This window comes from Botrytis porri, assembly GCF_014898465.1.
Source record: "Botrytis porri strain MUCL 3234 chromosome Unknown BPOR_007, whole genome shotgun sequence".
In the NCBI taxonomy this organism is placed as follows: domain Eukaryota; kingdom Fungi; phylum Ascomycota; class Leotiomycetes; order Helotiales; family Sclerotiniaceae; genus Botrytis; species Botrytis porri.
The window spans coordinates 2,826,826-2,844,005 of NW_024066081.1; the positions used below are offsets into that span (position 1 = coordinate 2,826,826).

The window sequence follows — 17,180 nt, forward strand, 5'->3', positions numbered from 1 at the left end:
AAGTCTTTGAATGTCGCAGAGTTGGTCTTGTGGTATATATTTGTTGATGATTGTAGCGTCATTGTTCCAAGCTAGTGGAGTTCTAGCGAATGTTGGATTTCCCCGGATTTTCTTCAAAACAGTCAAGGGCTAGCATTATATCCCCTACTTAATTCAATGGCTTCATTCTCACGCTATTATTATTCATTATCTTATTGTTCAGACTAATTGTTATTAGATTATCATCAACGATTATATCTATTTTCATTGTCTACTTTAGACGCACAGACAGACAGACAGGTAGATAGATAATAATATATTCGATATATGAGGAGCGAATACTCACCCAGGAGTAACAGTAGCTCTAATCCGATAATTCCTATGTAATTAATAGCACTATTGTCATGGCCCTATTCTCCCAGATATTTTCCCACCCATTAATTCATACATAAACCTCGCATGTACCTGTTCCCTATTCCTGTAATAAATGACCTTGTCTCATAACCAATCTAAACTCCTATCCTGATCATAAAAATAACTCCTTCAAGGTCCATTTAGACATCTGAAAACGCCATGATGCCCTGATGAATGCTCCTATGCCCAGCCAATTTTCGTGTCCCAAGAACCCTAATATTTTGACATTTACTATACGCCATAAACCCGTAGCCCGCTGAGTCGTCCGAATCCTAAAACCGCAATGCAAAATACATAAAAAGAAGAGAAAAAATAAATGCTCATGATTCTGAACAGCAGAACCCTTGTTGAAAATTACCAATGATGAGTTTCTCCATATCAATAACTCTATACGGTTTCGCTAAGAAACTTTGCATGCCCGCTTCCTTCGCCCTCATTGAACAATCGTCTGTGATATCGGCTGTAACCGCGACAATAGTCGCAGTCTCTCCATGGGCTTCCGCCAATTTGGTAATTTCTTTTGTAGCTTCGTAACCATCCATGTTCGGCATCCATATATCCATTAATATAATATCATATCGACCAGATGGTTTTGACAACGAGGCTTGGTAAGAACGAACGGCATCTGCTCCATCAAATGCAAGCGTAATGTTATCTTCGGTATAGCCGAGTCTACTGAGAGCTGTAAAAGCGAATTTTCGATTGATTACGTTGTCTTCTGCAACGAGAAAGTTTAGGGGATAGTCTTTGGCAAGATTGGCGTTGGGAGTTGCTCGTCGGCGTGCAGTCTTCGCTGAAGCTGTTGCGTAAGGCGATATAACAGCATCCCGAGTAATTCGAGGATGACTAGGTGACGAGCCCACGAGTGGAGTCACAGCCCTTTTCATATCCAGTGTTGAGATTGGGAGACGTATCAAAAATTCCGATCCTTTCAACGGACCTTCAGTTGCAGATCTTTCCAGTGTAACATCGCCACCAAGGTTCTTCCTCACATGAGCTTTCGCGTTGAACAGGCTGAGTCCTAGTCCATCTTTCGCACGACTGATTGATGCATTTTGTTGGAAATGAGGTTGGAATAAACGAGATCTTGATTCCTCTGTGATACCGCATCCTGTATCAACTACCCATATCTCAATCATATGCCCGGTGTTGTTGAGTTTGACCGTTATTGTAATACTACCCCCATCAGTAAATTTGATTGCATTGTCGATGATTTTTGAGATTGAGAATTGCAAATGCTGCTCTTCAGTAAGAATAGCCTCGGGAACATCAGGTTGGATCACCAATTCGATCGAGCATTCTTGCATTTCGCCCCTTGAACCTTGTGTTTTTAGTTCAATTATCTCGCCATATTCAGTCGTGGTATGGTGCTCGCTAGTTGGATAATCGGTCTTAAGGGAATCACTAATAAGGTTTCGCATAAACTCGCGGGTAATAACGCGTTGATGGCCTGGAGTCATGGAAGCTGGAGATGTAAGTGGGCTGGGATTTGAATCAAAAGGAAACTCGTTTGACTTCATCTCTATCTCCGAAGTCGTGGTGTTTGTGGATCGAATGGGCATGTCGGGGCTGGAGCATGCCGTGGAAAGTATGGCGGAATCGACATCAAGTAAATGCTGTGATATTTCTCCCTCTGGCAAAGTGAACATACGCTTCGGAGGAGATCCTATATTGAGCTCGAGGTCTTCGGATCGATTTCTCTTCTTTAGATTTGGAGATGAAAATGCCTCTCGTAATTGTCCATCGGTTGGTGGAGAATGATTTTGCATTGGTGCAAAAGATTTTGTTCCGTCATCTTCAGGCGTTAAGGGAACATCAGGCATCTGCATATTGAGATCGTATGCGTGGACAACATTATCGGCTGCTTCTATCGCCCTTCTAGAGCTTTCTGTGTAAGATGAGTATCAGATAAAGTAACCTTAAAGATGGGGTTCATTTACCTTGCACGATCTCAATATTAGCCTTAAGATCAGCAAAAACAGCTCGAGCCCGCTCATTCTGTTGATTTGCGATAGCATCAAGTACGGTTGAATACATGATATCAAGCATTCCAACAACTCCCTGCATAGGCGTCCTTAACTCGTGCGATAGGCTTCGAGCATATGGCTTTAGTGACTGTGAAGCGGTGATAGCAGAAAGAGGTATGATCTTTTCTGCAGCGCACTCCGGAAGGTTACCATCTTTAGCAAAGCCTCGGCCCTCTACTATACGTTGAAGAATTAAGTCTTCAAGAGAATGCATGAACATTTCTATGAAGGTCCAACTGAGCTTCCTTCTTTTTGCACCGTCCTCAGACCATATCAATGCAAAGTGTGCAAATGATTTGTCTTCCATAGTTAATGGCACACCAACGAAGGCCTCCGATTGGCCCCACGGCATGATGTTTGGATTGTTGGGTGTTACCTCCTTCATTCTCTCGGGTACAATGACCACTTTATCGTACTTCATATAAGCGCAAGGTGTACCAAAGGCTGTATATTTATAATCTCTTTCAAGGTTAGGTTCCTCATCCCCATTTTTGGTGTAGAAAGCAACACCCATTAAACATGAGCCTTCTTCCCCAAGTTCCGGAAGTTCGACAGCGGTGTCCTGATCATCCACCAACATTCGTTTAGCAACCAATCCGCATTGAGCTCCTGTTATATCGCACATTTCCTGCATCAGTACTCTCCAGAAGTCATAGGTGTCAGCCTTACGAAGCTGAGACTTCAATTTTACCAGGCGTTCCGAAGCGTTACTCTCCGCCGCAGGGAAGTATCGACTCAATATATCTGTAAAGCCTTCATCTCCACTATGCAGTATGGAATCCTCGGAGAAATTCGGCAAACACAATGTTTGTCTGTCAATAAGATCGTGTGGTGCTTGTGTCCTCGATTCCATTACACCCGTCATTTCCTCCCCCGTCCTCTTGAGGACCCGATCTTTTACCAGGGGCCTGGTAGGAAATTGTCTAACCCTTTGACGTTGGGGTCTGTATATTCTCGAAGCGTATGGCTTTCCTTCAGAACGCTCACGATGAAAACGTGGTTCTGGCATTCCACTATGTTGTTCAGGTGTGGGTATGAGTGCATCAAGCATTTAGTCAGGACACTCGCAAGTTGCCTGCCTTAGCCAAATGGTCGAACCGAAAGTCGTTGTCGACAACACACAATGGACTTGGTAAGAGGTATGTTTTCGAAAGAGCACAAAGTTGCCAAAGTACTCGTATGAGATTGGCACCACATCCAATAGTGGGGCTTTCTCTGTTGATCGACGAGAAAATAATGGATGAGCAAGTGACAAGTTAATTGACGGTATGGAAACCCCGGTAATTAGAAGTATGGAATTATGCGCGAACTGATTCTAGACTCCTGCTCAATGACAGAAGGTTAGAAATATTCTAACTAGAATTCTGATGATGGATGAGGGGGGAGAGCTTGTACTTGGGACGAGCGAGCGAATAGAGGGTCTAGAGGGCTGGAGAGTCTGGATGCAAAAAGTTTAAACAAACATTGAAACTGGTAAATGGACTGGATGAGTCTCGGTCGGATTACTGGCAGTTACCGCACTGGGGCCTGTCGTAGTGGACACTGTTGATCAAAAAGCATTGAATTGATTTCCAGAGCATAGAGTTTCGACATCAAAATAACCATTGGCGGGGAGTTTGACTTAGGTTGAGGGCAGACATGCGATACTCTTGCCGTGATATGGAAGGTAAAAACGGTATAAGTCTAAATGATATACTCTGGAAATCAACAATAATGAGAATTGAAAAGAAAATAGGAATGAATTTACAAGGCTCAGACTTCAGAGCAGTGAAATCTAGAGTGAAAGTAGTAAGAGGAGTGAGTGAGCCGAGAAACAGTATGAATAGTGTAAATAGTAAGCCTATTACCATAGGTCGTGAGGATAGTGAAAACTCAGGGTAGTGCGGGTAGCAAGTGATTAAGGTGAAGTTCTAGGAGCTGTGCTTGGAGAATCGAGATACGCTTCTTGGTCTAGGGATTCTTTAGGAAAGATCTAGCCGGGTCTAATTCGAAATTTTGTGGAGCGGCGTGGAGCGGGTAGTCACTGGATAAGCAAGCCTGGAGAAGATCTTTACTTACTCCTTGCGTAAAGACCATGATGACTAATTCAAGATCGAAAATGTTCTCCATAAGTTAGTAGTTTGATTCTTAAGTGTTTGATATTCCCAAAATACTAACTGGTGCCGATATCCGTACACTGTAGAGAAAGTACGAAGTAGTAATAAGTAGGTATCAAGTAAGTATTAGTGTGAGAATCCACATCAAAAGCAGTAGCTCCGATGTCAACGGTCGTAGCTCAGGTACATTGAACAGTATCTAGATTATCGGGATCGGTAGTATGAGATCGACTTTTGTTCTCCGCGATTAGCTTTAAGATGAAAATATAAAGCTTCATATTACCCCAATAGGCTGCTCTGTACGACATATACGGAGTATGAATATCCGATATCCGACCCTTCTCCGTTTGATCAACTCGCTGCGTCTCACTCTTGAGTCTTGTCAAGAAGTCGTCATCATTCCCTACTCATGCATGAATGTATACTGGTTCGTCGCCTTACTCCCATTGTTCATTGCCTGTTCACATAATTCGCTCCTAAAGACCAATACACGATGTCGAATTCAGTGTGAAACGAAAGACTTTGCACTTTTCAACCGCGGATTACAATAAGACCAATAACGGTCTATTTTCAGCTCCAAATGAAAAAGTTGAAGGATTGAAAATCCTGTTTTGATTGGCCAATTATTTTATCAAAGTGCCGCGAGTAGTTTGTTTGCATCATGTTAATCCCTTACCCAAGTACATCATAGTAAGACATCTAGAACGATCTTTTTGGAATTAGCCCTTAACTCAAAGAGTTATGATTTGCTAGGTCACACCATCATCGGTGCACCCAGCAAATAAATTCTCCACCACAATTGATACTTTCTCCTGTTCTAGATTTAAGGCTTCACGTACTGAATTCTCCGAAGCAAGAATATATACTGATTGTTCAATGAAATCGAATGGATTGACTATTCGTATACTGATATGTATGAGCTCATATCTAGTATTGAAGAAAATTAATCGTCACTCAAGGAAAAAATTATTCTGATTTTACAACGAAAGATGTTCGAAAATACGAGCATCACAAAATGAAGGGGTACAGCCGAACGGAGTAGGCTCCTAAAGAAACTCATAATCTCCTTGCCACTTTTACGAACCTTCAAGACTTTGTGACTTTGTCATTCTGTCAACCACTCCATGAGTTTCACTAAATTCCTCAATCTATCTAAGTAGATGTTATTCACGATGCATTACGTCAATGAGGGTATCGCTCATATAATTTCAATAATTTTCTTCAATATCTTGGCATATTCATAAGGTTCTCCGGTTTCCATTTAGACATTCTTCATTCATTCCCATTAAAGAGACGTGCAGAAAATGCCTAGCACCACCAAAGATAATATTGCATCAATCTTCAGACAACATTCCTACGTCGTCAGCAAGTGTCAGCACTGTAGCGGTAACACTAGGCGCCAAAACGCCTCTTCCATTATGTATATTTCTTACACAATCAGAGATCAAGAATTCGATTGTTATACCGGTAGTGATGGATGTACACATCTCAGAAAGCAGACCTCTTCTAGCACAATGGTAGTATGATAATGGGTTATTATTTCAGTACTACATGAATGCCTAATGAAAAGTTCGGCATGAGGGATTCCGAGGAAGTCGTGGCTGGGACTTGTCAATGGCTTACGGATATCAAGTTCAAATCAAATCTCTGACCTGCGACGAGGATACCAACAATGTTGTACTATATGTTACAATACGTGAAGTTTCTCCCTTTCCGTCTCAACATGCTCGTATTGTGGAATCAATGTTGCTTTCTTTCCGAGCCTCGATACCACTGACATGGAGAGTTCGTATATATACAACTTCAGCCACCGTTTGGATTGGACAAGCAGGGACGTTTATTTCATTTTCCCCAACATGCACCCCCCACGAATTGTTTCAAAGCACAAGCCCACAAAGATCTCCGAAGGAAATTGACGATCTTGCAGCTCCGTTTAGAAGAGTGGGCGACGGCATTACAGCAGGGCTAATTTGTCTGCCTTAGGAACACTTTGCTTTATTTGATGTTGATGGTGAAAGAGTGCGGAGTTGGACATGAAGGGCGCGGTACAGAAAAGGTAGCATAGCTATTGGCAAAACAAAAAGCTTAACTTGCTTGGCTCATCAGGTGGCTTGAAGAGCTCATTGTCAATGGATCGGTATTAACTTCAGCCCGACCACAAGACTCGGTGAATTCCAAACTCTCGGACATCACAGCTCGTACAAATTGCAAAGAACCCAGCTTTGAGTACTACACTCATGCACGTGGATACAAATTCTATAACATGTCCGTGAGCCATGTAACTCAACTTTTCAAGTCTTTCAGGTAGTGTAGGTAAGTTGTGGCGAAGGCGAGTTTTAGGTTTTCTGAGATATAGCACTGCTAGCACCACAGCCTCAAGCCTGGATTTGTTTCCAAGAGAACCAACCCAGTTTGATCCTCTTATAAGTTACCATTCCTTGATCCATTCTTGAAAAGGTGCTGGAGCAACAGCTCTGGCAATGAGGACTTTTGAAAGTGTCGAAGAAACAACGAAACGGTCAAGTGGAATTTCCAACTCTGTCTCACGTGATCACCATGTAGTAGAAGCAATTACATAATCACACGATTTCTCGGGCATGCAAGATTTTAATTAATGGGCAATTGCTGCTGAGCACAAGCCAAAGCTTCATTATTAAGATCTCCGAGAGAGTCGTTCTTGGTGTATCGTACATCCAAACAGCAATGATTTCATGATATCGCCAGATATCAAAATGCTACTCAGTATTAGTACTTGAACCAATTTCATTCATCAGCTTTCAATTATGTCTATTCGCGTTCTTCTCCGCGAATATCCCCATCGCTCAATTGCCCTTGTGACGCCTACCCACACTCTTATTTTCCGCCATAGTCCTTCTACGAATGAATCTTTGGGCAATGGATTGCCCAATCCCATTCATCCAGTACATCCGCGTGCATCTGCCGACGGAGTTACAGCTCCCAAGTGCATGGTAGAGTTCGCAGATGTCTCGTCGGTTGATCTCAGCGATTACCGGACGTTGAGTCTTATGCCAGTCCATGGTACACTTGGGTTAATTACCGTCAGCAATGATATCTTCCTTTGCGTAATAACAGCAAGGACTATAGTGGCACAGGTGAGGCCTAGAGAAACCGTTGAAAAGATTATAGGGGTAGAATTCCATTGCTTGAACAATGCGGAGTACGACAACACTTTTATGAACGATTTGGATCCCTATAATTACAACGCGGAGAACACATATGGCCAAAATTTGAGTCGACGGGACCCAATCGTGGAGCACCCATGTGCTGAGCTGCAGAGGCTATTGGCAGATGGAACCTTCTATTATAGCACAAATTTCGACCTTACGAATCGATTGCAAGACCGGTAAGCAAAGTTTACATACCCACGATGTCAAACTCTTATACATTGCAGATCTACAGATGCAACAGCAAACGATGTTGAGAGTTTCGACGACTCTTTCCTATGGAATTCATATATGATTGGTTCCCTGGGAAAATTCCGATCTCGCCTTGTGGTGCGTGAAAGAGACGCCTTGGACAAATCTGGTATTCTTATATCTGCGATTCGCGGTCATGTTCAGACGAATACTATACCTCCTGCTTCAGATCCTTTACGAACCTCAAGATCAGGCCTCCCCTCGTCTCTTACATTAATATCCCGATTATCGTGTAAACGAGCCGGCACAAGGTTTAATGCTCGAGGAATTGATGATGATGGAAATGTCGCAAACTTCGTCGAATCAGAAACAGTTTACTGGAGCCCCTCTGCCAATGTAAAATATTCTTCAGAACAAGCAGACGAAAAACCAGCTGGCATATGCTTTTCATATGCCCAAATAAGAGGAAGTGCCCCGATATTTTTCGAGCAGGCACCTGGTTTACTTCCAGGCCAACAAAAGGTTACTGTAACTAGATCTCCTCAGGGTACTCAGCCAGCTTTTGACAAACACTTTGAGGAATTGGAGCGTAACTACGGCGCAGTTCATGTGGTCAATCTGCTCAGTGAAACCAAACCAGCTGAAGCTGAAATTACTGCTTGTTATCAATATGGAATTAATCATTCGTCATTGAACAAAACAGAAGAGAACGCCAAAGATCATCAATTGTTGAGGGTCACAGAATATGATTTTCACGCCGAGACGAAGGGACCTCAAGGTTACCAGGCAGCTAGCATGATTCGAAGTATAATTGAGAACTCAGCAGATGGCTTTGCATATTATCTGTCTGAAGAAATTGATGACACGGAAGATGTTCCTGAGAACCAACCCCGAAGAACAGTGGTCGTATTACAACAAGAAGGCGTATTTAGAACCAACTGCCTCGACTGCTTGGACAGGACGAATCTTATTCAAACTATCATATCTCAAATGGCAGTAGAGTCGTTTCTTTTGCATAGGGGGGCTAGAGGCACTTCCGAGTTTTGGATGCGTCACTCAACAATGTGGGCTGATAATGGCGATGCTCTTTCACGAATATATGCAGGTACAGGAGCTCTCAAATCATCGTACACGAGATTTAATAAGCAGACTCTCTCCGGTGTATTCGCCGATGCACGAAAGAGTGCTACCCGGTTATACATGAACAATTTTGTGGACAAGGGACGACAAAACACTATTGATGTACTCTTGGGCAGACTTGTGGGACAAGTGCCTGTGCATTTGTTCGATCCCATTAATGACTACGTGACGGCTGAGCTAAACAAACGTAGCTCGGAGTTCCAATCTTCTGAGGTGATAAACATGTAAGTCTACTATCCTTTTGATTGTCGCACCATATGCTAATTTGACGCTTTAGATGGGCTGGAAGTTTCAATCTTAATGGGCGCACATCTGGTATAGAAGAAGACTTGGCTTTGTGGTTATGTCCTGAGCTCGAAAAATCACAGCAGCATCCTGAAATAGTAGTGGTCGGCTTCCAAGAAATAGTGGAATTGAGCCCCCAGCAAATTATGAATAGTGATCCAACAATAAAACAAGCATGGGAAAAAGCCGTGCGAAAGACTTTAAACAGACATGCTCGTGCAGCTGGTCAAGATCACTACGTGCTGCTACGAAGTGGTCAGCTTGTGGGAGCTGCCCTATGTGTATTCGTTAAAGCTTCAGTTTTGCCAAATATCAAGAACGTTGAAGGCAGCGTCAAGAAGACTGGAATGTCTGGGATGGCTGGCAACAAAGGCGCTGTTTCAATCCGCATGGATTATGCAAATACTCAGATTTGCTTTGTGACTGCACATCTAGCTGCTGGGTTTAGTAACTATGCAGACCGTAATAAGGATTATCACACCATCCACAAAGGATTGAGGTTTCAAAGAAACCGGGGCATAGATGATCATGGAAAGTTGATCCAAATGATTGTAAAGAATTGTCCACTAATACTATTACAGATACGGTTATTTGGATGGGCGACTTCAATTATCGGATAGGACTTGGACCTGAGCGGGTGAGTAAACTTTTCTACAAGCTCGACATTGATTCTGACATGCTTTTAGGTGAAGCAACTCATAAAAATGGGCGACTTGGAGACTTTATACGAAAATGATCAGGTGAGTTCCGCCGCTCAGAACAAACTGGAAGCCCGCTAACAGCAGCATAGTTAAACCTCCAAATGGTAGCTGGTCTAACATTTCAATACTATTCCGAGTCCAGGATCACTTTTATGCCAACATATAAATTTGACATTGGTACCGATACATACGATACTAGTGAAAAGGCCAGAATTCCGGCATGGACCGATCGAATCCTACGGAAAGGTAGCAATTTACGTCAAATTAATTACAACACCGCGCCCCTACGGTTTTCCGACCACAGACCTGTATATGCAAATTTCCAGTGCACTGTGAGTGTCATAGACGACGCTATCCGTGATTCTCTCAGTAGAAGCATTTACAATAGGAGGAGAGAGGAGATTGGCGGCGCAACAGCTAGTTCAAAATTGGATGGAACTGACGACGAGGACTTGATTGGATTCGAGAGCCTAGAGCCTGGTTTACCACCTGCAAGCTCGAGTGAGAGAAAATGGTGGCTTGACGGAGGGAAGCTTGCGAAGAGCCAAGTCCAACCGCCGAGCAATTCAAAGGACGTGATACCAAATCCAAGGAGACCGAGCAACCCGTGGAGTGTGAGCGATGAACCTGACTGGGTCAAGGTTTCAAGACCTGGCATGTCTTCACGGAATAGTTCACAGAGAATGTCTCTTCCACCGGCACCTGTGGTAAGAAATGGCAGTGTACTACGAAAGCTTCCGCCTCCTTTTGATTCTTCTTCTCTCCCTAGTTCCCAAGGCAGACTTGGAAATCCAATAAAGGGTAATTCCTCAACTCCAACTCTGTCTGCAAAAGCAGTACTTCCTCCACCACAGCTAGTAGCGAGCAAACTCTCGACTCCGACCCCGACCACAATAGCAAAACCAGTCCTCCCCCCACCTCAACTTACACGCCGCGCATCCACCGAAACAACACGCTCATCGTACAAGAAAGCACCGCCTCTTCCAAGAAAACCTGTACATTTAGCATCTACTTCCGTTTCACCTACCCTCTCAACTTCTTCGTTGGCTCCAAGATCGAAAGATCCGCCACCTATGCCTGGTGCATATAGAGATTTCTCGCCGCCTACTCGGAGAGCTACTTCTGGTATAGATAAAAGCAGTTTGGAACCACCCCCGCCACCACAACCTCGAAGACCTGGAAGAAAGCTGGACGATGAAGGGGCAAAGCCAGAGTTGCCGAAAAGACCACTTGACTTGTTGGGCGATAACGATGATATTGGGGGGTGGCAGGCCTTGGAGCCTACTAAATGATTGATACATACTGCAATTAGAATGGGGGTTGATAGAAATTAATGGAAAGCATGGTAGATAAAAATGGGCTATAGGTAATGCATTTGATGGAATTATAGCCATTAGCGGTGTACTTGTTAGGTTTAGCGAAAAATACATTACTTTTCAGCGTTATGGACGAGAAACTCATTAATTTCCCGCCTCTGAATCTAACTGTGACTGATTTCGCCGAAATTTATGTCTCCTCCCAAAGTTGGGACTTGGAAATTACCCATTCGTGGTCATCAATATTCAAATGATATATACATGCCAGTCAGTTCCCGTGTTTTATATATTTCAGTAGTGGCAATCAATAAGCTGGAAATATCCTACCCTCTTTTCTAAGACGAATTAATGTATTAACAATGAAGAAATATAAATTCATCGCTACCATTCTAACTTCAAATCCTAGTCAAGATCCTTCGGGGGTAAGCGTGTTATAAGGATCATATGTGGGGCAATGGTTGAGATGGGTCTTGCTCAGCCTTATTTTAATGGTATATGTGTTAGTGCCCAGGTGGATCTGTGATTCTTGTTAGTTGTAGAGGTAATCTGCCGAGGCACTCTGTTAGGTGTATTCACTGTTTGTTTGTTACATGATTTTTGAATCCTGCCATTTTTGATGGCATGATTCTCTAGCGTGCTTTCTTAGCTGGTGTGTGTGGAAGGAAGGTTAAGAGGATCTTAGTTTCTGGGTTTCTGGGTTTCTGGAGTTGTTTTGTTCTTTGGCGACGGAATATCAGGGTATCATCACGAAATAACGATACTATACTTGATAGTTGAAGCCAAAATATCTGGAATCAATAGGTCATAAGTGTGGCTTCCTCTTCTGACGAAGTAGTTTCGTCAGACTCTGGCCATTTGCCTTCCTCTGCAGCAATGGCAAACAATGGCGATTTATCTTCTTCTCCGACAAGTCCTTTCCAAATCTCTCCATCCAATACTTCTGTATCTACATTTCTTCACGAGCTGGTAAAAGTTATCGGCACTCTTGCGGCGAGGTTTCTTTAGGTCAACTTGCCAGATGAGCGAGAGCAATTCTTGGGTTTGTTTGAAAGTTTGAGTCTTATGATTATAATCATAAACCTTTTGGAATCAGAAGAAACAACATTCAACAAGGAAGTCTGGGAGCCATTGGTCGGAGAATTCAAGGCCGTGGTAAGTTGCGGCAAGAATGTGGTGGCATTGGTTAGAACCATGGAAGATGATCAGACTCCCAATTCAGATAGAAGGATTTTCCGAGAATCTGGATAGCATGTGCGACTTATGCCTGGTGCTCGTTAAAGGGGTACGATGTTTGAAAGCTTTTGGGTATGTCTATTTTCACTTTCATACTTGCATGTTCTGGAATGAACCTCCTGTAGGCCCGGAAACAAGACTTGTAGAGAAAATTATCCATTTTACCCAAGACCGTCTGTTTTATACATCTCACCAGATCTAGTCAGTGAGTTGGAAAAGACATATGAACGTCTTGATCCGATTGGCTATCAACAATATCTTGCCTTGATTGTTGTTCCAGGAAAAGGGCATGAAACACCAGCGAAGGAATGCGATGAGAAACTCGTCGACAGGACGGGAGAGACCAACGATAAACCTATCGCTCCTCATCATCCTCATTCCAAAGCACCACCTCAATACACACCTTCCCTTGCCTCCGTAAAAACTGCAGTAAATGATACAACTTCAACCAACCCGGAAAAGAATACGGGAAACAAAATCCACTACGAGACATGGACTCTCCACCATGTACCTGCCCATAAAGAGCAAAATTGGTGGACATGGCTTTGGTGCGACCTCAAGCTCTGGCCAGGCAGACCAGAATACATTATGAAGGAATGGTCATCATCGTCTGATATATTACATCCCGCCGAGATTTTGGGAATCAGACAGAGATTTCAAGATGTAACAAGGAGAAAAATGAATGGATGTGGCATGAGGATGGAAATCAAAGCAGGAGAAGATGTGGAGGGACGAATATGAGAGGGTTGTTTGAGGGATATTATCACTAGGCTGGGAGAGAAAGCGGAAAAAAACACTTTTCCATCTGTGTGGAGGGGGTCATGATGTTTTTTATACTGATGATATCATGCGAAGATACACGGTCGAAGCGATTGAGGCGAGAGAGCCAAGTGGACTTTTTGATGGTCCGAGGATTATGGGTTTAGAGGAGAGTTTGAAGATGAAGAGGGTCATGGAATTCGGTAGGAGAAAGTGGTGGAAAAAGGTAAAAGATTTCAAAGGGAAAGGGTGGTGGAGAGAGGGAAAGAAGATTGAGTGGTGGTTGGAGGCAGAGAAGGTAGAATGGGTTGTTGTGCTTAAGGTTCAGGATATTGACCTTTCGGAGAGGTTCATGTCAAGTAGTCAGGATGAATCTATAGAGGAGAAAACAAGTGTTGGCCAGGAGGTGCGAAGCAGCGTGGGACAAGGAGAGAAGGACTGCAGTCAAGAGAAAAAGGATGTGAACTTGGATAATGTGGATGAAAAGAAAGATACGAAGGAAGAAGAGACGATGGAAGTTGAGGAAGCAGAGAGGAGAATGAGAATTTTGGTGAAAAGGTTGTATGTTGAGGGAAATGGTGATGAGGAGATAGAGATTTAGATAAGAAACCTAGGGGTACCTGGACTGCTCTCTCTATTTCACAATGGATGCTGGTCCGATTTTCGAGGCTGGCCTTGAGGAATAATGACATTGGGGGATGTGAGAGAATATTGAGGATGAAGTGGGTCCAACTCTTCTTGATCTTAGCGAAGTAACAATAAGCGATGTTTTTTACAATACTTTCCAGTGTGAGATCTTTTCCGTTGAGCGTGTTGGGTAGTTCATACTAAAAATGGATAATGAGAGGTTTGTGAATGTAGAAGTCAAATGACGATGGTATCGTTCAGATTATCGAACCTGCCAAGTAATCAATTTACAAACATTACGAAGGCTATTCGAAAATTCAAAGTCTAATGAACTTCAGATTGACAATAATTTTCGGATTGTCAGATAGCTTACATACCGAATTCCTTTCTTTCATACTGAGAAAAACAGGAATCAAACATCAATGGTCTATTCGAAAAATAACCATACAGTACATTCTCGCATCAAAACAACAACAATTTTCTCCTTCTCTTAATCGCAACACGAATATCCTAGCGCGAAAGTCGCACTTCCAACTTAACTCAAGCCACCCAAATTAGATCGCTTCAACACCCAACCTCTAATCCCCAATCCAATCTCTCCATCCTAAAATCTCCACCCACCCCAACCCAACCCTACGCCAACCCCTCCCTACTCTCAAAACTATTCGTCACCACAATCCCCCTCTTCCCCCTCAACCCTCCTTCCTCCACCCCCCCCTCCCTCTCATACCTTGCCGGTCCCTCCGCATGCGCAACAATATTCTGCGTCTCGCTTCCATGGGCCGCGTTCCAGGGTTCCATCTTCGTATCCATATTACCATATACATTGCGCTGCGAATCATGTGCGTCGCACTGACTAGGATGTTGCGAGGTGGAACGTATGGAACGCAGGGAGATAGCGGATTGGACGGAGGCGACCAGTGATTGCACGCCGGGGGTGTTGAGGAGTCCGTATTGCGCGGGGAGACAGGCGGCGATGACGCCGAGGCTGGATTCGATGAGGGACCAGTAGAGGCCGGAGGTGCAGATGACTGGGGGGAGGGTTAGTCTGGGTTTGGCGAAGAGAGGGAGAAGAAAGGACGGGAAGTTTACATTCGAAATCAGCGTGGGGGTCGTAGTTCACGGCGGTGGCTTGGATGAATACTATCATTCGAACGATTGATGCCGCGATTGTGCTTTGGGGTTTTATTGTCAGTCGGATCTGTTTAAGTGGGAAGAGCGTGCTAATGCAGGTAGAAGTTCAACTTACAGCGCTCCCAAGGAGAAGATGGCTAGTATACCTATTTTTCGAGCAACAGTAAGATGTAATCCGAAGATCTATATAGGTAGTCAGTAAATTGAGACTAGATTATTAGTGAGAAGAGACGAAAGGAAATCAAAACAATTCGTGGATTGCGACGAGAATGCGCCAAACTGCTAGTAAGTGTGTCGCATTCAATTGCAAAATTCAATTGAACAAATTCACGATAATTAATTATTCAGACGTGCAACAAAACTTTTGTTTGTCCGGAGAAATCGGCCGCTGTGGAAGTGATTTAGAAAATGAAATGTGTGTGAAGAAAATTGGAGTGAAGAGTGAAAAGTGAAAATAGATGCACGCTTCACGTTCTCACGCATCGCTTCTTATTCAGGGGAGACTCCTTTCCCTCTCCCTTCCCAAGAAGCCCAAAACTCAAAACTCAAAACTCAAAAAACACACATACCATCGGAACCGGCAAACTGATAATCACAAAATCCGTCACCACGTCACTAATCGCAAACGCATTATGCAACATATCCGTATCGACACAATGTGCTTTCTCCACAATAGTACTCGTCCAATAGGCAGAAAAATCCGTGCCACAGATAAAAAGGATAGAGAAGAAGAAAGAGAGCGTCCAGATGATGATGATGAGGATCATAAACCAAGTGACGATGTTGAAGCGGGGAGCGGCGTTGCGGGTGAAGACGCGCCGGTAGAAGAGGATGAGGGAGAGTTTGACGAAGCCGAGAGCGGGGATTTGGAGGAGCTCGCCGGGCCAGAAGGCCTAGTGGGAGAGGGTGAGAATGAGAATGAGAATGAGGGAATTGGGAATTGGGAATTGGGAATTGGGGATGGGGAGGGAAATGAAGGAATGACTAGACGTACGATATTTGAATCTGGTTTCCCAATCCGAGTCGATGGCGCCGATGCAGGATATCCAAGCTGTTTGAGTCCGACCTCTTTCAATAGGAATACAAATTAGTTCTTGTATCCTCTATCCCAATTCTCCAATCCCAATCCCTAATCCCCAATCCCCAATTCCCCTCCTCCCCCAAAACAAGAACAAAAGAAAATCATGTTCTCACCAGCAATAATAGCAACCCCCATCCCAATCACAAAAATCTACAAACAGCACATTATCAGCCTCTTTCCCTCCCAATCCCGCATTCCACTCATCCATCTCACGCCCTCTCAATCTCCCAATCCCAGCTCAACCCCCCAATTCAATTCAAACATCCACATCTGCACACCCACATCCACCAAGGTAGGGAATACATACCAACGCCCCCATAATCAGATAATCATCTGCGCCCAACCCAACTTTCTTTATATGACGAGCGTACACTCGCAATGCGACTGTGGCGGTACAGATGGGGATGAGGATGGCGGGTGCGGCGATGGCGAGATTGGCGTGGATTTGTAGATCGGCCATCTTTTTTCGAGGGAGGGAATGTTTTGTTGGTTTGTAAGATCGGGAAGGTTATTTTGTTGGTGTGGGAGATGGGGGGGGGAAGAAGGGGAGAGGGAGGAGTATGTAGATATGAGGATGTAAGTGTATGTAAAGGAATGGAATAGGGAAAAGAAGAAGAAAAGAAAGAAGAAGAAATTGAAAAAGAAGACGAGTCGATATCTTGTGTCGTGTGATAACACAAGATACAAATACAAATGCAAATATAAATATTCGAACCACAAAAAATCAAGTCCAAGTACCAGTATTCCAAAATGAAAACAGGATACATTCTCATTCTCTTGAGAATCCACAATCCGGTGATCTCCCCGTGGGGAAATAAATTAATCAATAAATAAATCCCTCTGAGTATGTTACACACACCACATACCTACCATATCAATTTTCCAACTTCTTGCTAAATCCTTGCTAAATCCTTGCTAAGACTACCTACCTACCTACCTACCTACGTAACCTAACCTAACTCAAACTCCTTTCTCCTCTTCCCTGCCTTGATCCCCCTCTCCCCTGATCCT

At 43.6% G+C, this 17,180-nt stretch overlaps 5 protein-coding genes across 5 annotated transcripts; 3 read left to right on the forward strand and 2 right to left on the reverse strand.

Moving 5' to 3' along the window:
• Positions 1-713: 713 nt before the first annotated feature.
• Positions 714-3,471, reverse strand: EAF01_006174 (uncharacterized protein; the record flags this gene model as incomplete). The annotated part of the gene is made up of 2 exons (XM_038914428.1): positions 714-2,281; positions 2,334-3,471. 2 exons carry the CDS (start codon positions 3,469-3,471, stop codon positions 714-716), a joined length of 2,706 nt encoding a protein of 901 aa, XP_038770877.1.
• Positions 3,472-7,160: 3,689 nt separating this feature from the next.
• EAF01_006175 (uncharacterized protein) lies at positions 7,161-11,311 on the forward strand (the record flags this gene model as incomplete). The annotated part of the gene is made up of 6 exons (XM_038914429.1): positions 7,161-7,880; positions 7,929-9,257; positions 9,311-9,879; positions 9,900-9,955; positions 10,005-10,058; positions 10,109-11,311. Exons 1-6 carry the CDS (start codon positions 7,300-7,302, stop codon positions 11,309-11,311), a joined length of 3,792 nt encoding a protein of 1,263 aa, XP_038770878.1. The 5' UTR covers positions 7,161-7,299.
• Positions 11,312-12,503: 1,192 nt separating this feature from the next.
• Positions 12,504-13,309, forward strand: EAF01_006176 (uncharacterized protein; the record flags this gene model as incomplete). The annotated part of the gene is made up of 2 exons (XM_038914430.1): positions 12,504-12,640; positions 12,694-13,309. 2 exons carry the CDS (start codon positions 12,504-12,506, stop codon positions 13,307-13,309), a joined length of 753 nt encoding a protein of 250 aa, XP_038770879.1.
• Positions 13,310-13,415: 106 nt separating this feature from the next.
• Positions 13,416-13,928, forward strand: EAF01_006177 (uncharacterized protein; the record flags this gene model as incomplete). Its single annotated transcript, XM_038914431.1, has 1 exon — positions 13,416-13,928. The coding sequence occupies one exon, from the start codon at positions 13,416-13,418 to the stop codon at positions 13,926-13,928; it is 513 nt and encodes a 170-aa protein (XP_038770880.1).
• Positions 13,929-14,587: 659 nt separating this feature from the next.
• On the reverse strand, positions 14,588-16,629 carry EAF01_006178 (uncharacterized protein; the record flags this gene model as incomplete). Its single annotated transcript, XM_038914432.1, has 7 exons — positions 14,588-14,985; positions 15,047-15,177; positions 15,204-15,271; positions 15,658-15,981; positions 16,083-16,156; positions 16,283-16,319; positions 16,477-16,629. 7 exons carry the CDS (start codon positions 16,627-16,629, stop codon positions 14,588-14,590), a joined length of 1,185 nt encoding a protein of 394 aa, XP_038770881.1.
• Positions 16,630-17,180: the final 551 nt, after the last annotated feature.